Consider the following 20,181-nt stretch of genomic DNA (forward strand, 5'->3'; position numbering starts at 1 on the left):
AGAATGGGGGAATTCTTCACGATATGTTGAATCTTTTCCAAGCCAAAACCCAAGCCCCTAGTTCTTCCAAGCCTTAGTTGCCTAGCCTGCCTAGAAATTCAGTGACCTAGATTCGAGACTTTTTCTTTTTGTTGCTCATGCTTTAAATGTTTTTGTTTCATTTTGTGGATTGTGGAAGAACCGTACTTTCTATCAGTGAAATTTGCTGCTCTTGTTCTTATGCATTATCTCTATTTCTTTGATAGTTTGAATTCTTAGTTGATTACTGATGATTGATCCATGAATGCAATTGAAGTTGTCCTAGTGGCCATGAGTAATTTTTATAAAATCTAGGACTCACACATCTTTTTACAACTTTTCGATGATGCCAAAAGGGGGAAGATGCGCTCTGAACAAGTGATATTTATAACCTAAATGACCCTGGTTCTTTATGATAAGTGCTTAATACTCTAATATGTGTCAATGTTGGATTATGTTGAAACATGACTAAGCTTATGGACGCACAAAGTTTGTCATCATCAAAAATGGGGAATTTGTTGGCCCAAGAAAGAGAATAGTTTTGAAGACTGACAAAGGAACTCAGATATGAACTAGGTTCATTACTGGCAGACATAGACACCGGCAGAGTCAAGGCACGTAAAGTGCACATGCAAGAGATAAGCGTATTCTAGTAGAATGAGATATCTCCTGATCGAAAAGATTACAAAAACGATAAGGAGAAAGACTCCTTATTCAGTAAGAATAGTATCTAAGATAAGGAAGGATTTAGGAGTTGAGTTTAACTAGAACTCTTCCACCAAGGAAGAGTAGCATTAGGATTCTAGTTAATTCTTTATCTACTAACTCCTATATATTGCAGAATGTTCTTATTGTACAGTGACGCACAAAAGCAGAAGTTAAACGTGAATTGAGAGCAAAATAGCAAGGCATTTTGCAAGCAGTTCGTGTGTGATTCAAGTGTGCGAACAAGAAGTTGCATGAACCAGATAGAAGAACCAGTTCCAAGTGTTTGTCTTTTATTCTAGCTCAATTGTAGTGGGTGTTTTCATATTATACCTTTCAGCTTTATCTAGAGACAATTGTAATAGGTACTCAGAGTATTCAAGTTAGAGTTAACTTGAAGTTGTCACAGCAGTTAGAGGTCGGTTGCCACAACGGGATTAGAGTTAATCCTAGGTTTACAAAAGTGTTTTGTAAATGCAGTTTTTGGCTCAGTGATTTAGTGAAGAGTTTTGGGAAAATCCTACTGGAAAGTAGATCGTATTTTTTTCACCTTTTGAGCCAGGTGTTTTCCACGTAAAATACTTGTGTTCTTTAATTTATGCATTTATTATTCCGCAATAGTAGTATAAAGAATACATAGAAGAACCAGGTCCTTCAATAATTTGTGAACGTGAAAAATTAGACACCACACAAATCATCCCCCCTTCTTGTGTGGTATTGAAGTAAAAATATCACTATGAATAGTAGAATAGCTCAATGCATTCTTTCATGTATCAGTGATGAAGATTGTCTGAAGAGCCTGAGATTAAGGAAGTAGTATTTAGTATAAGTCCTGATAGTGATGCAGGTCCAGATGGCTATAATGGGTAGTTTTATTAAAGCTATTGGAATATCATTCAAAAAGATATTTTGCATATGTTCAGAATTTCTTCGATGGGCAGAATTTAACTATATTTTGTACTCACATATATTTATTGCTACAACCAAAAGTGGACACTACTTATCTGATTTGAGGCTCATTTACTTGCAATTTTTCTAATAAGATCATCTCTAACATCCTTTCTAGGAGACTCAACTCTCTACTTTCTGTATAGGGTAAAATATGTTCATATTAAATGATCGCATGAGAAAAGTGACACGTGGAGTCGAAGAAAGAAGACAGTAGGGTCCGAAGGCAATGATTTCGTCTGTTACCGGAGAGAATGATATTCAAAAATACGAGATAAATGCCTGCCACCCGGTAGCATTTAATGGAGAATATTCTATAGCATTAAGTATTTAGTCCGTTACAGAGAATATGACATTCACTGCCTACCGTTACACATTCTTCAATGACCCTCATAATTATCATTAAAGAGGGACTTGATCCTAGGACCTTGTTCCCTAGGTGAAACTATAAATAGTGAGTTCTATTATCATTGTAAAGGACATGGATTTTCTAACAAACATACGCTACACTCTGTTCAAAGCCCAATATAATCTTTTCTTCTTGCTCATTTATATCGTTATTATTGTCCCCGGAAGCCTTGCTCCCAGAATGACGATTTCTGTTGTTTTATCCCAATCTCAAGGCTAAGTCTTACATTTTTGTCTAATTTATTTATCATCTTGGAATCAAAGTAATTTACTTGTCTATAAATCACGTATAAATTTAACTGTACTGTTTTACGGGTATACAATTTTGCGCCCACCGTGAGACTTAGACAGTTGTGTAATTAAGTTGATCCTTGCATCTATTACTAACTCGTTTGATTATTTGTTCTTAGCAAAGAATCATAGAAAATGGCAGATAACGGTGTCAACATCGCACACAACGTTGAGGCCTAAGGAAATCAGCCCCAGCACGAGGATTCAATCAGTGATACTCGCAACGAGGGGGATGAAGCCACGCTGGTCCATGGCATACAATATCTGTAACATGTTCGAGAGGCGACTCCCGATGATGAAGACGAGCACGTCGTCGAAACGATAAGGATCCTGAAGGAGAAACAAAAGGCCAATATGGTCCATCTCACACGACATGATCAGGTCATGACGGAGCTGAAGCAGGCGTTGTCGGGTGCTTCCAACAACGCGAATGGATGAGGTTCAGTTCCTCTCGGTGCTCCCACAAATCAAACAATGCAGAGGATAGATAACAACACCACGAGGGGCGAGGTCGGCTTTGATGGGGACAGGGGGAACAATAGAGGATCCGGTCACAACAACAATAGTGATCCCTTTAAAATTGAAATCATGCAGTTTATGAGGGAAATAAACGCCCGAATGGATCAAATTCATGGAGCACCACCAGTGCTGAAGGGGCTGGACTTAAAGAAGTGCACACAATTGCCGTTCAAACCAAGCGCGACACCAAAATTGATCCCGAAGCAATTTAAAATGCCATACGTGCCGAAGTATGATGGAAATTCATATTCTCGGGAGCACATCACCACCTATAAAACGGCGGTGAAGGGAAACTATTTAGCTCCCCACGAGATTGAGTCAGTCTTACTAAAGAAATTCGGGGAGACTCTTACGAAGGGAGCCATGACATGGTATTCGCTTTTGCCCGAGCACTCCACAGACTCCTTTGAGATGCTCGCAGACTCTTTCATCAATGCCCATGCCGGGGCCAGAAAGCTACAGTCCCGAAAGGCCGACATATTCAGGATTGCACAAGGAAAGTCCAAATTGCTAGGGGAGATTATGACAAGATTAAAGAAAGAAAAGATATTGCCACCAAGCGTACCAGACGAATGGGCAGCTGAAGCATTCACCAAAGGTCTAAATCTAAGAAATTCCGACGCTTCCCGAAAATTGAAAGAACGTTTGCTCGAGTTCCAAGTAACAACTTGGGAAGATGTTCACAATTGGTACGAGTCAAAGATAAGAATTGAGGATGATCAATTCGATTTCCCAGCATCGGCCAAGGGTCAGGACCGGGAGAAGAATAAAGAGAAATCAAAGGATGATTTTGACACAGATCGACGGTCTTCAAGGGGTCGGTTTTTGCCCTATGAACGGGATGAAGGACGCAACCGAGGGTTTCGGTCAGCGGATAGATTCGCTACCGATAGGAGAGCTGATCGCGGCCAAAATAATAGGTCATTGCAAGAGAAAGAGACACCAGGTTCTCGAGATTCTTCCTACCCTAGGCTTTCCGAATACAACTTCAACGTCAGCATAGTGGAGATGGTGTCGACTATGAGGAACATTAAAGAAGCATGATTGCCGAAGCCAATGAGATCCGATCCTAGCCAAAGGGATCCTAATTTATGGTGCGAATACCATGAGACAATCGGTCACCGGACTGGGGACTATCGGCATCTGCGCGAAGAGGTGGCGACATTGCTGAAAAACGACCATCTTAGGGAAGTTTTGAGTGATCGGGGTAAAAACAATTACGTCCGAAATCGTGATAACGTGGAGCCTTCAAAAGAAGGAGAGGATCCTCCACGTTTGACAATCGACATGATTTTCGGGGGGAACGAGATTAATGAAGTAACATTTTTGGCGGCAAAAAGACAAAGGTGTTGGTAACACACAGCAAGAAACTCCGGGAAGTCGCCGAGGATGACATTACTTTCATGGAGGAAGACATGAATGGACTGCTGCTATCGCTAAACAACGCCCTGGTAATATCTCTAAATATTTTAGATTTTAAAATTAAACGTGTTCTGGTGGACCCAGGAAGTTCGGCCAATATTATCTAGTTGAGAGTGTTGGAGCAAGCAAAGCTCACCGGAAGTATCATTCCGGCCACGATACTTCCCACTTATTTCAATCTGGCAAGCGTAACAACCCGGGGAAAGATCCTGCTGCCTACGAATGCCGAGGGGGTGATGAAGACGACCCTTTTCGAGGTAGTAGACGATGATATGGGTTACAATATCATCCTAGGGAGACCATTATTGCACGATATGAAGACCGTTCCATAAACATATCATCAGTTGCTGAAATTCCCGACTCTCCAGGGAATTAAACAATTAAGAGGTGATCAACCGGAAGCAAGGGAGATGAATGCAATCTTAATTTCTAGTAGCAAAGGGAAGGAGCATGCGGCAGAGCAATTACAAGAACCGGCTCCTGTTCCCGAGCAGAGCGAAGTCAACCAAGGGGAAGAGTCATCGGAATCCTATCAGGTACCAAGATATTTCCAGGTACCAGAAGAGACAGGCGCAACAAAATCCACAACGGAAGAACTTGAACAAGTCGCATTATTTGAAAAGTTCTTGAAGAGGAAGTTCCACTTGGGGACAGGACTACACCCCAATCTCATGTCTGTATTTATTGAATTTCTTAAATTTAATGTTGATTGTTTTGTGTTGTCGCATGGGGATATGACAAATATCCCGCCAGAAGTGGCCCTGCACAAACTAAGCCTGGATCCCAGCATCCCTCCGATAAGACAGAAAAAATGTCCTATTACCGAGGTCAGAAACAAAGTTGTCAAAGAATAGGTAACTTTCTTGATTGATATCGGTTCAATCCGAGAGGTAAAGTATCCTGACTAGCTAGCTAATGCAGTAGTAGTTCCAAAAAAGAATAATAAATTTCACACGTGCGTAGACTATAAGCATTTAAATAAGGCGTTCCTAAAAGACTCGTTCCTATTACCAAATATTGATCAAATAATTAATGCAATGTCTGGGCACGAGTTAATTAGTTTCCTCGATGCTTACTCCGAGTACAACCAAATCAAGATGAACCCGGAGGATCAGGAAAAAACTTCATTCATAATGAACTTCAGCACATATTGATATAATGTGATGCACTTCAGGCTAAAGAACGTCGGAGCCACGTATCAGCGGCTCGTAAACAAAATGTCCGAGAAAAAAATAGGGAAAAGCATGGAAGTTTACATAGATGATATGCTGGTTAAGTCTTTGAAGGCAGGTGATCATCTTAAACACTTGCAAGAAATTTTTGACATCTTAAGAAAGCATAATATGAAGCTTAACCCCGAGAAGTGTGTGTTCGGGGTTAGCTCCGGTATGTTCCTGGATTCCTGATGTCACAAAAGGGGAATCGAGGTTAACTGCGATAAAATTAAAGCCATCGAAGACATCCCGGATCAGCTGTCAAGCGTGAAAGAGGTTCAAAGGTTGACAGAGAGACTGGCTGCTTTGTGCAGATTCATTTCTCGGTCTTCAGAGAAATTCCATCATTTCTTTTCGCTGCTCAAAGAGAATAACAACTTCGAATGGACCCCAGAGTGTCAGCAGATTTTGAGGGATTTGAAAAGGTATTTGTCAAGTCCTCCGTTACTATCAAAATCGGAGGAAGGCAAACAACTGTTGATCACTTTAGCGCTCTTGAAGGTGGCGATAAGTGCAGTTTTAGTCCGTGAGGATGAATGTACGCTATCTCCTATTTATTACGTTAGTAAAATTTTAACGGGAACAGAAACTCGCTACCCACATCTGGAAAAATTAGCCTTAGCTCTAGTAGTCGCCGCTTGAAAGCTTAGGCCATATTTCCAATGTCATCTGATAGCCATGGTGACCACTTTTCCCCTGTGGAATATTCTTCATAAACCCGAACTTTCGAGTAGGCTCGCCAAGTGGGTCATTGAAATGAGTGAATTGGACATAGAATATAAGCCTAGGACTACGATTAAATCACAAGTCTTGGCTGACTTTGTGGCCAATGTCAGTCCCGTGCTGTTACCTTTGGATACCAAAGAAGCAATGATGGTGTCAGAATCGACATCAGGAGTTTGGACCCTATTCACAGACAGAGCTTCCAACCTGAAAGGGGTCTGGGATCGGCATAGTACTGACCACGCCTTCGGGAGAAATCCTAAGGCAGACCATAAGAATCGTTCCTCTAACTAACAATGAAGCAGAGTATGAAGCTTTGATTGCAGGACTCGAATTGTCCCGGGGACTGGACTCCGAGGTCATAGAAATCAAATGTGACTCCCGATTGGTAGTAATCAGGTCTACGGAATCTTCGAAGCCAAAAAGGAACGTATGCAACAGTATGTAGTGAAAGTCCAAGCTCTGCTCGTTCGATTCAGGGAATGGTCAATTATGCAAATCTCAAGGGAAAGAATACAGAAGCGAACGCACTAGCCTCGTCTAGGCATGTCTACATAAATAAAAGGATTGGACTTCGGTACAGTCGTACAACTTATGCACTAGAAACTGGACGCAGATAGCTATTACAAGGTAAATGCGACCAACTTGGTCTGGGACTGGAGAAATGAGATTATTGACTATCTCGAGCACGATTCATTGCCTGAAGATCCCAAGGCATCTTGGGAACTACGCACTAAGGCAGCGCGATATAGTTTTAAAGGAGGTCAATTATATAGAAGATCTTTCTAAGGCCCACTGGCCCGATGTTTTGGAGCCTCCGAAGCTAATTATGTTATGCAAGAAGTCCACGAAGGGATCTGTGGAAATCACTCGGGCGCGGATTCCTTGGTGCTAAAATTAATTAGGACAGGATACTACTTGTCACGCCCCAAAATCGGGGAGCGTGACCGGCGCTCAACCGAGTGAACCCGACCGAGCAAGCCAGTTAGATTTTCTTCTACCCAAACTCATCCATGAATGGAGATAATACATATTTTCATTAATTAGACAAAAAGGTGATCATGTCTACAATACAAATTCATTACCAATATTCTCATCATTTTAAAGTCTCAATTCGAACAAGTAATACAACCACAACATAACATAGTTTGACTTTCCCAGCACCAATACACAACCCACACTATGTCTACAGAGCCTCTATAGATAAAGAAGAGTACTATGATAATACCGGCAACAAGGTCCCGGCTATACCTCAAACACAATACACAAAAAATAAAAGATATATGACCCCGGAATGAAGTGGGGCTCGCCAAGTCAGCTGGGAAGAAGGTGTACTGCTATCACTGATCAATGTCTCCTGCTGTGGAACCACCTTCATCCATTAAAGATACAGCGCCCCCGGCAAAAGGGACGTTAGTACCGTCGAATAGCACTAGTATGCAAACGAAACACCAATTTAAGAAATCAAAAGTACGATATGAATATGATAAATCAGGGCGGCAATAGAATAACATAGATAACCATTTAGACCAGAGCAGGCTTATTAAGAGCTGCCAATAACATTTATAGAATTTAAGATGAGATCCCCTATAACCATTTTCACACAAAGCGGCCCCGCCGTCTCAACCCAATATATGCAGGTGGAGGTGTAAGCACAATACCACAACTCTACTCAAGCAGCCCTGCCGGCTCACCCTAATGTATGCAGGTGGAGGTATAACCACAGTACCAAGAACCTACACAAAGCAGCTATGCCGCCTCACCCCGATGTATGCGGGTGGAAATGCACCAAGGATACCAATACCTACACAAAGCGGCTATGCCGCCTCACCCCAATATATATATATATGTGTGTGTGTGTGGTGGTGCAACAACAATACCAAAATTATACACAAAGCGGATGTACCGTCTCACCCCAATGTATGCGGGTGGAGGTGTAATCCCAATCACAATCTCTACACAATTTGGCATAATAATTTTCACATAAATCACGACTTGGAATTATAACATGTAGATACACAATCCATAGTTTGGAACACATCCTCAATTTATAATGCAATATGATAAGAGCATTTGAAACACGAACTGAACATATGCCTTTGTCACAAAACTTATTTGATATACTCGACTTGTAATAAATATCTTGGAACTTACAAGGATATTCAGATTCCAATTCTTAAAGAAGTGTTTAGCCAACATACCTCAATTGAGCATCCTTAAACTCTAAAATATTTTGAAATTCTTAGCAACTTCAATCTATTTTAGAAATATAACGAGTTAAACTAAAATTAGGAAGATGATCATGGTTCTAGCTCATTTGAGCATTTTATCAAACACTAGGTCTGCATTAAAGTTTCAAGGTCCTTTTATGGAGGATTCCATCATCCCACAACCATTCTTTACCATTTTTAGCTCAGCAATTTTCCTACACCCTTTGATAACACATGCATGAAAAATGAACAACTTCCACACCCAAGAATTTCCTTACTAATTACCTATTTTTAGTTGAATTTCGAAATTGAGAGTTAGGGTGTAGAATCTTACCTCTAAGATGAAGACCTAGTGAGTTTTCCTTGTTAATCTTCCAAGAGTTGAGCAAGAATTGAAGAACAAATTGTTGAGGAACTCTCTCCCACTCTAGAGCACTCCCACTTCTCTCTAAAATATCAGATTTTAGCTCAAAAATGGACCATTGCGTCTATTTAACGAAGTAGGGTCGGGTTATAAAAAATCAAAAATGAAGCTCCGGAACAGGATCTGCGATTCGCATAATTGATATGCGATCAACATATCGGCCGCATAATTTGGCCTTCGAAACTGGGAGACAATCTGCCTGGGTTTGTGGTCACTATGCGGCCCGCAGACTTGTTCTGCGGTCGCATATTTGACCGCAGAATGGAATCCAAACATGCCCATACCTGCCTCACTCTGCGGCCATTTTGTGGTCAGCAGAGTGATTCTGTGACCGCATAGTGGACCGTAGAAATGCATTTTTCTGCCCAAATCCCCAGTCTCAAACTCCCAATTTACACCTTATATACACACCAACTAAGTGGGAAAATCAATGGGCAAGCAAGATTATTGATCAAAAATGAACACAAGAGACTTACCTCAAGAAACCCCTCGAAAATCCTCTCAAGAATCGCCCAAACCATACTTGAAATGTTTTAAATGAAGCCAAAATCACAAACCCTTGTTTTAATAATCTGCCCAGGCTTTCCGCTTATGCGGACACTTAACCGCTTCTGCGGCGTCGCAGAAGCGACATCACACATGCATCTGTGGCCCATTCCGCTCCTGCGGTCCTTCACTCCGCTTTTGCAGACTCGCTTCTACGAGTATCCAAGTCACTTCTACGGCGTCGTAGCTCATCTGCCCACTTCCGCTTCTGTATTCCTCCTGCCGCATCTACGCTCACGTAGATGCGGAACTTTCTATCGCACCTGCGTGCCTTTCACTTCTGCGCACCTCTCGCCGCACCTACGGCCATGCAGGTGCGGAAAGGTCCTCGCACCTGCAACTACCTGCATACTCCCCTCCAATTTTGCACATGCGCAAGCCAGCCCGCACCTGCGAGCTCGCACCTGCGATCAAAGCTCCGCAGGTGCTGTTAAACCAGTAAAGGTCCATCTTAAGCAATCACTCAACTTCAACTTTTGATCCGTTAACCATCCGGAATCAACCCGAGGCCCCCGTGACCTCAACCAAACATACCAACAAGTCCTAAAACCTCCTACAAACTTATTCGAGCCCTCAAATCACATCAAACAACTTTAAAAACACGAATCGCACCCCAATTCAAGCCTATTGAATCTAAGGAAATTCAACTTTTACAAACGATGCCTAAATCTATCAAAACACATCCGATTGACCCCAAATTTTGGATACACGTCATATTTGACATTACAGACCTACTCCAACTTACGGAATTAGAATCCAACCCCGATATCAAAGAGTCCACTCCCGGTCAAACTTCCCAAAAATTTAACTTTCGCCATTTCAAGCCTAATTCCACTATGGACTTCCAAATCACAATCTGGACACGCTCCTAAGTCCAAAATTACCCAACAGAGCTAACGGAACCATCAAAACTCCATTCCGAAGTCGTTTACTCATAGATCAATATCCGGTCAATCATTTTAACTTATACTTTCAACCTTAAGACTAAGTATCTCATTTTATTCTGAAATCTCCCCGGACCCGAACCGACTACCCCATTAAGTCACATAACAGCTATAAAGTACAAAATGAGTAGTAAATGGGGAAACGGGGCTACAGCTCTCAAAATGACTGGTTGAGTCGTTATATCTTCCCCCTCTTAAACAAACGTTCATCCTCGAACGGGTCTAGAAACATACCTAGAGTCTCAAATAGGTGTGGATATCTGCTCCACATCTATCGCTCGGTCACCCAAGTAGCCTCCTCAACCAGCTGACCTCTCCACTGCACCTTCACCGAAGCTATATCCTTTGACCTCACCTTTAGAACCTGCCGATCCAAAATGTCCACCGGCTCTACATCATAAGTCAGATGACCATCCAACTGAACTGTGCTGAAATACAAAACATGAGACGGATCATCGACATACTTCCAGAGCATAAGAACATGAAATACTGGATGCACACTTGACAACCTATGTGGCAAGGCAAGCTTGTAAACCACCTCTCCAATCCTCTGAAGTACCTCAAACGACCCAACATACCGAGGGCTCAACTTGCCCTTCTTCCTGAACCTCATAACACCCTTCATGGGTGAAACCTTGAGAAACACCTTCTCCCTAACCATGTAAGCAACATCACTGACCTTCCTATCGGCATAACTCTTCTGTCTAGACTGCACCGTGCGAAGTCGCTCCTGAATCAATTTAAGCTTGTCCAAAACATTTTGAACCAAGTGAGTACCCAATAGCCTAGCCTCACCCAGCTCAAACTAACCCACCAGAGATCTACACCGTTTCCCATACAAAACCTCATACTGAGCCATCTGAATTCTCGACTGATAACTATTTTTGTAGGCCAACTCAGCGAGTGGCAGAAACTAATCCCATGAACCCTCAAAATCAATTACACAAGCCGTAGCATGTACTCCAATATCTGAATAGTGCGCTCAGACTTTCTGTCCGTCTGAGGGTGAAACATTGTGCTCAACTCAACTTGGGTACCCAACTCTCATTGCACGGCTCTCCAAAACTGCGATGTAAACTGCGTGCCCTGATGTGAAATGATTGACACTGTCACGCCGTGGAGGCAGACAATCTCTCGGATGTAAATCTCAGCCAACCGCTCTGAAGAATAAGTAGTACCAACTGGAATGAAGTGCGCGGACTTGGTCAGCCGATCCATAGTCACCCAAATAGCATCGAACTTCCTCGAAGTCCATGGGAGCCCAACTACAAAATCTATGGTGATATGCTCCCATTTCCACTCTGGAATCTCTAGTCTCTGAAGCAATCCACCCAGTCTTTGATGATCATACTTTACCTGCTGACAGTTGAGACACCGAGCTATAAACTCCACTATATTCTTCTTCATTCTTTTCCACCAATAATGCTTCCTTAAGTCCTGATACATCTTCGCGGCACCCGGATGAATGGAATACCGCGAACTGTGGGCCTCCTCATGAATCAACTCACGTAGCCCATCTACATTAGGCACACAAATCCGACCCTGCATCCTCAATACCCCATAATCCCCAATAGTGACATCTCTGGCATCACTGTGCTGAACTGTGTCCTTAAGGACAAGCAAATGGGGATCATCATACTGGCGCTCTCTGATGCGATCATATAAGGAAGACCGAGAAACCACACAAGCTAGAACCCGACTGGGATCTGAGACATCTAATATCACGAACTGGTTGGACAAGGCCTGAACATCAACTGCAAGAGGTCTCTCATTAATAGGAATGAATGCAAGGCTACCCATACTCACCGCCTTTCTACTCAAGGCATCGACCACCATATTGGCATTCCCGAGATGATACATAATAGTGATATCATAGTCCTTTAGCAACTCCAACCACCTCCGCTGCCTCAAATTTAGATCCTTCTATTTGAACAAGTGATGGATACTCTGATGGTCTATAAACATCTCACAAGACACACCGTAGAAAAATGCCTCCAAATCTTCAATGCATGAACGATGGCAGCTAACTCCAAATCATGGACATGGTAGTTCTTCTCATGAGGTTTCAACTGACGCGAAGCATAAGAAATCACTCTACCTTCCTACATCAAAACACATACAATACTGATCCAAGAAGCATCACAATACACTGTATAAGAGCCTGAAGCTGAAGGTAAAACTAGAACTGGAGTTGTGGTCAAGTCAGTCTTGAGCTTCTGAACGATTTCATCACACTCATCCGTCCACCTGAAAATAACACCATTTTGGGTCAATTTGGTCAAAGGCGATGCAATAGACGAGAAAACCTCTACAAAACGACGATAATAACCGGCTAAGCCGAGAAAGCTCCGAATCTCCGTAGCTGAGGACGATCTAGGTCAACTCTGAACTGCCTCTATCTTCTTTGGATCCACCTGAATCCCCTCACTGAACACCACGTGCCCCAAGAACGCCACTGAGCTAAGCCAAAACTCACATTTGGAGAACTTAGCATAAAGCTTCTCCCCCCTCAACCACAATATAATCCTCAAATGCTGGGCATGCTCATCCTGGCTACGAGAGTACACCAGGATATCATCAATGAACACTAAACAAACGAGTTGAGATAAGGCTAAAATACACTGTTCATCAGGTGCATGAATGCTGCTGAGGCGTTGGTCAGCCCAAAAGACATCACGAGTAACCCATACTGACCATAACGGGTCTTGAATGTTGTCTTTAGAATATCCAAGTCCCAAATCATCAGCTGGTGATACCCAGACCTCAGGTCAATATTAGAGAACACCCTCGCTCCCTGAAGCTGGTCAAATAGATCATCGATACGAGGCAAAGGATACTTGTTCTTGATTGTAACTTTGTTCAACTGCATGTAATCAATGCACATCCTCATAGTACCATCCTTCTTCTTCACAAACAGAATCGGTGCACCGCAAGACGACACAGTAGGCCTAATAAACCCCTTATCAAGAAGTTCCTGAAGCTGTTCCTTCAATTTCTTTAACTCAGCTGGTGCCATACGATACGATAGAATAGAAATGGGTTGAGTGCCCGGCACCAAGTCAATATCTCTACCGGACGGCATGTCTGGCAGGTCTACAGGAAACACATTCGGAAAATCTCGTACCACTTGAACAGAATTAATAGAGAGAGTATCAGCACTAACATCCTTCACAAAGGCCAACAGATAAAAAATCCTTCTCAACCATCCGTCGGGCCTTCAAATATGAAATAACTCTGCTAGGAACATAGTCTAGAGAACCTCTCTACTCGATCTTTGGCAACCCCAGCATCGCCAACGTTACGGTCTTAGCGTGACAATCCAGAATAGCATGACATGGAGACAACCAATCCATACCCAAGATCACGTCGCAATCAACCATACTAAGCAGCAAGAGATCAACTCTAGTCTCTAATCCCCCAATAGTCACTATACACGACTGATATACACGGTCCACATCAATAGTATCGCCCACTGGCGTAGATACATGAATAGATGAAACTAAGGACTCACGGGGCATATCCAGATAATGAGCAAAATACGATGATACATAAGAATAAGTGGAACCAAGGTCAAATAATACAAAGGCATCCCTGTGGAATATTGAGACAATACTTGTGATCACTACATCTGAAGCAACAACATCTGGTCTGGCAGGAATAACATTGAATCGGGCCTGGCAGTCACCTGATCGGACACCCCCTCTAGGGCGACCCCTAACAGACTGAGCCCCACCCTGAGCTGGTTGAGTGGGTGGTGTAACTGCTGGTGTTGGTGCCATCGGCCGATAACTCTACTGTGGAGCCCAACTCAATAACCTAGGACAATCTTACTTGATATGACCAAAGTCTCCACATTTGAAATAACCCCTCCACTGACGGAACTGCTACTCCTGATAACCCAAGGAACTACCTGTAGAAGCATGAGCGGACGAGGCATGGTGAGAACTCTGCGCTGGTAGTGCATTGAATGAAGACTGGCCTGAGTGAGCACTGTAAGAACCGTGGCTAGCTGATGCACCGCAATGAGCTGGATGAACCATCTGAGCGGGCCTATAAGGACAACCCCTGATGTGGTAGGACTGCCCCCCAAAAGGTACACCGCTGAAACCACCCGATCTACAAGGCCTCTTGTCCTCCCTCTCTTCGCGCTCCTGATTGCGGACCATCTCTATCTGCCGAGCAATGTCAACCACCTCATCAAAAGTAGCACCAAACACTCTCTCCCTAGTCATAAGCAACCGCAGCTAATACGTGAGGCCATCAATGAACCTCCTAGTCCTGTCCCTATCAGTGGGAACCAACCAAACTGCGTGACGAGCCAACTCAGAAAACCTCATCTCGTACTGCGTCACAGATATGCCCTCCTAACGTAACTGCTCAAACTGTCTGCACAGCTCCTCCCTGCGAGACTCACTACAAGAAAAGTGTCATTTACATGGTAATTTTTTCTGCAGGTAATACATGCAAATTTTCATGGGAAAATCTAAAATTCCTAAATATAAGAATATTGTACTTGCGAAAACGGGATTCCCAGGAAATTCCGCAGGTACATTTAGCGCCATCTAGAGCGAAAATAACACATGGGGAATTAGTTGGGAATTAAATCCGCATATAATATATTCGTAGGAAAATCCGCAAGAAAGCGAACGGAAATAATAATAATAATTTTTCCTTTAATAATCCGCATGAATATCTCCAGGTAGACTACCTGCGAGTTTTGATAGGGATAATCACATGGGGTTTTACATGAGGATATTATTTACTTGTAGAATTACTTGGGGATATTGTTGCTGCGAATTTTGTTGGGGATTTATTCGTGGAGATTTACCTGGGGATATACGTATCTGTGAAATTACCCGGGGATATAGTTCTTGCGATTTTAGTTGGGGATTTATTCTTGTGGATTTACTTGGGGATATTAGTACCTGCAGAATTACATGGGAATAAAGTTGTTGCGATTTTAGCTGGGATTTATTCTTGGAGATTTACATGAGCATATTTATACATGGGGTATTACTTGGGGAATTTCACGTATTATTGAGCCATATGAAATACATTGTAGAAGTATATTATCAACAAAATAATTGACTTTTATGGTATCTTTCTTTCCATTACGAATGATATGCTTCGCCTACTCCATGTCCAGTAACGCTCCTGCCCAGAGCGATTTATTAAAAAAATATTATAATTAATGATTATCAAGGAGTAAAGTGACTCGTTGTTTTAGTCATTATCGTCGAGTAAACTGACTATAAAGATGATATATTGGTTAATATAAGCAATATATAAAGAACAAGATGATTAGCGTCGAATAAACTAACTATAAAGGTGATATATTGGTTTATAAACTAAAGGTGATATAAGCAATATATTGCTTATATAAACCAATATATTACCTTTGTTACTCGACAATAATACTTATAGCAATCTTACTATCATTGAGGTGATGATGTTTTGCCACATGTTGCTTTTGGTCTCGATGATATTAAGATTGCTATAAGTATTATTTTATTAATTATAGTTATCTTATTAAAATAATTGCTTAGTGAGAAATTTTTTATTTATTTATTTCGAACACAATTCTAAGTAAAACGATAAATCTCACTAAGACATCCAATCAATTACTCTTTGATATTAAAAATGAATAACTTCAGATCAAACAATAAAAATTTAAGTTTGCACTAGCGGACAATATATAATGACATCAAATTGGGATAGGATAGTAAAAAAATAAATTTTTTTGAGTCATGTGAATTTTATTTTTTGATTTTTTAAAAAAGTGAAAATAATATATTTTTTCCATGACCCATTATTCATTTGTTTTTAATGAGATGGTTGTATTTATATATTCAAGAATTTTCAGATAAATAAATAAATGTGAATTCATAAAGATAAGAATTATACATAAAATTAACTAAATACAAATGAAAAGAAATAAAACGCACAATTGAATTGTTTCCCTCTTAAGTTTTTTTTGCCAAATACGGAACGCGCGATTTTTTCTCTCTCTAAGATGGCTCTCAATTTCGAAACCCCTTCACATTGCAATACCAAATTATAGGGCTCAAGGGTTTCTCCACTACAATTATTCTCGATCCAAGGCTTTCCTCTCACGCTCGGCAATCCTCGGCAAAGGCCTGAAGAAGGTAACCCGCAAACCAGCAAAAATCGACTCAAAAGTCGTCCTGCGGGCCCACGTCTCAAAATTCGATTAAAGTCACAAAATTCGAATACACATTTAACCACGAGTCCAACCATACCAACTTTATCAAAATCCGACACCAAATCGTCACCCAAATCCCCAAATCAAACCCTCCAAATCCCTAGCCTCAAACTCCCAATTTACACCTTAAATACACACCAACTAGGTAGGAATGGGGAAGCAAGATTATTGATCAAAAATGAACACAAGGGATCTACCTCAAGAAACCCCTCGAAAATCCTCTCAAGAATCGCCCAAACCGTGCTTGAAATGTTTGAAATGAAGCCAAAATCGCAAACCCTTATTTTAATAATCTGCCCCAGGCTCTCTGCTTCTGCGGACACTTAACCGCTTCTGCAGCATCGCAGAAACAATATCACACATGCATCTGCGGCCCATTCCGCTCCTACGGTCCCTCACTCCGCTTCTGCAAACTCGTTTCTGCGCGCATCCAAGCCGCTTCTGCGGCGTCGCAGCTCATCTTCCCACTTCCGCTTACGCGGTCCTCCTGCCACATCTGCGGTCACGCAGATGCGGAACTCCCTATCGCACCTACGCGCCTTCCGCTTCTGTGCACCTCTCGCCGCACCTGCGGCCACGTAGGAGCAGAACAGTCCTCGCACCTGCGATCACCTGCAACTCCCCTCCAATCTCGTATCTGTGCAAGCCAACCCGCACCGACGAGCTCTCACCCGCGATCAAAGCTCCACAAGTGCGGTTACACCAGCAGAGGTCCATCTTCAACAATCACACAACTTTCACTTTTGATCCGTTAACCATCTATAATCAACCCGATGCCCCCGGAACCTCAACCAAACATACAAACAAGTCCTAAAACCTCATACAAACTTTTTCGAGCCCTCAAATTACATCAAACAACTTTAAAAACATGAATTGCACCCCAATTCAAGCCTATTGAAACTAAGGAAATTCAACTTCAACAAACGATGCCTAAACCTATCAAAACACGTCCGATTGACCCCAAATTTTGCACACACGTCACATTTGACATTACGGGCCTACTCCAACTTCCGAAATCGGAATCGGACCCCGATATCAAAAAGTCAACTCCCGGTCAAACTTCCCAAAAATTCAACTTTCGTCATTTCAAGCCTAATTCCACTACGGACCTCCAAATCACAATCCGGACACGCTCCTAAGTCCAAAATCACCCAACGGGGCTAACGACGCCATCAAAACACCATTCCAAAGTCGTTTACTCATAGATCGACATTCGGTCAATCATTTCAACTTAAGCTTTCAACTTTGAGATTGAGTGTCTCATTTCATTCTGAAATCTCTCCGGACCCGAACCGATTATCCCGGCAAGTCAAATAACAGCTATAAAGTACAAAATGAGCAGTAAATGGGGGAACGAGGCTACAACCCTCAAAACGACCGACCGGGTCATTGCAGATGGTGGTCGGTTTCTTTGTGAGAAATATTTTCTTTGACTTTTGCGACCAATTTATCTATTTTTCGACCGATTTCGATCTGTATTCTGTGGACGATTTTTGACAATTTTCTAGTAGTGTATGTACTAACGGAGCAATTAATAATGTTCAATCTACTCTCACGGTGATATATGTCAATCGATTGCAGCCAAACTACATATGCAACTTTTAAAATTACTAATTAGAAATTAGAGAAAAGTTTGAGGTACGTATTTTAACATTACAAAGGAAGATTGGGATACTTTCTCGAGTCAGATAGAAAAACAAATTTATTTGCATCTGCAAGTTAAGCTTAAAAAATCTTGTTGACGAATGAAGATTGTTCAGATATAAAGAATCCCACTTCCAACTAGTAAATTAAGATACGAGTAACCTTAAATTAAATAATTAGAGAAACAGTGTTGATTTTCCCGATAAATCGATAGAAAAGTCATAAACCTTGATTTATTTGGGGAGCCACCCCTATTACTAGTAGGAGTATATTTTTATTTTTGACTTGGGAAAAGTAAGTCGCTGAAAAAGCTCAATCATAGCATAACTGGGAAAAAGCCCAATCCTTCCTTTTTCACCACTCCCCACTCTTGTTGTTCTTGACCCCTACTTCACTACTTCCATTCCCCAACTCATCTCCAGACGTGGAAATTCCTTTCTAATTAATTAAGTACCCCACCACTCTCCACCTTCCAGCTCTCCTAAACCTAAAAGAAAAAGGTAAAATATACTATTACTCACGTTTTCTACATAATTCTCTCTGTGTTGTTATTATACACATACCCTAGCTATAACCTGTACACAACTCCTCCACCGCCATTCCTTAACGCAACTTCCAACTTCCCCATCACTCCCTTTCTTTTTTATATACAAAACTTCTCGTTAGTCCTTTACTCACTCACTCACTCAACTCTTATTCACTTTTCCCGTTTCCTTCTTCCTCCTCATCGTATTTTCTCCTGAATTTGATCACACAACAAGAACAAGTTATGGCTCTTGAAGCTTTGAAATCACCAACAACAGAATCAACTCCTACTATACCACCCATCTATGACCAAGTCAATTTGGATTCTAATACCAAGAGAAAACGTTCGAAACGTCCTCGCAATGAAATCCAACCAACTGAAGAGGAATTTCTTGCCCTCTGTCTTATCATGCTCGCTAGATCAGGCGGCGGCCGCACAAATTCTACTCATCATGATAATATTACTACTACTACTACTGCTGCTGTCCAACAACAAAAGAAACAAATTACCAACGATCCACTACCACGAGAAGATCAAGAAGCATTAATAGAGCAACATTCTTACAAGTGTAGCGTATGCAACAAGTCTTTTGCTTCTTATCAAGCACTTGGTGGGCATAAAGCAAGCCACCGTAATAAACACTCCACTACTACTGCCACCACCGTTTCAGATGATAATTCTACATCAACTACTTCTTTAAACCCTAGTGGTCGTTCTCACGAGTGCTCTATATGCCACAAGTATTTTCCTACTGGTCAAGCTTTGGGTGGCCATAAACGCCGCCACTACGAAGGCAAGATTATTGGTGGTGGTGGGGGTAGCCGTGAAGCCGGTGGTAGCCACACCGTGATATCGTCGGAAGCCGGTGGCTCAGCCCGGACAGTGAGAGACTTTGACCTGAATCTGCCGCCGCCGCCAGAATTTTCTTTGGGACTGACCGTTGACTGCAGAGGTAAAAGTCAACTTTCCAGCGAGCGAGAAGTAGAAAGCCCTATGCCTACTAAGAAACCGCGTTTATATTTTTCGGATTGACGGGAATTAGTTAAATTGTTAGAAAAAATAGTTAATTGATTCACTGTGATCCATTTTTTTTTTTGAGAAAAAGAAACTATAGTTTTATTACTTAGAGTACTTGATTTAGGACACTGTTTGTTAGAGAGAGTAGGCCATTCTTGTTGAACTTCGTTATTGGTTATTCATTTGTTGAGTTAGATCATTGACACATGAATACAGAATTACTGGAATAATTTTATTGCTCTACTGGCCTTTGTTTGTTAGTTGAATGTTTTGACTAGAAAAGAGTACGATTTATGGTATTAATTATTTTTATTGGTTTCTGAATATGTGTATATGTATTTAACAAAAAATATAATATTGCTATTTGAATTGAATTAAACGTTTATACACGGATAGCAT

General features: G+C 41.7%; 1 protein-coding gene across 1 annotated transcript; it reads left to right on the forward strand.

Moving 5' to 3' along the window:
- The first annotated feature begins 18,549 nt into the window (after window positions 1-18,549).
- Window positions 18,550-19,964, forward strand: LOC107794806 (zinc finger protein ZAT10-like). The gene has a single exon (XM_016617337.2). The coding sequence runs from the start codon at window positions 19,009-19,011 to the stop codon at window positions 19,795-19,797; it is 789 nt and encodes a 262-aa protein (XP_016472823.1). The 5' UTR covers window positions 18,550-19,008; the 3' UTR covers window positions 19,798-19,964.
- The last annotated feature ends 217 nt before the right edge of the window (window positions 19,965-20,181 follow it).

This window comes from Nicotiana tabacum, chromosome 9, assembly GCF_000715075.1.
Source record: "Nicotiana tabacum cultivar K326 chromosome 9, ASM71507v2, whole genome shotgun sequence".
Classification (NCBI taxonomy): domain Eukaryota; kingdom Viridiplantae; phylum Streptophyta; class Magnoliopsida; order Solanales; family Solanaceae; genus Nicotiana; species Nicotiana tabacum.

Bases quoted from the DNA above. Each gene is read 5' to 3' on its own strand.
- LOC107794806 (XM_016617337.2), top strand. From the start codon at position 19,009: ATGGCTCTTGAAGCTTTGAAATCACCAACAACAGAATCAACTCCTACT.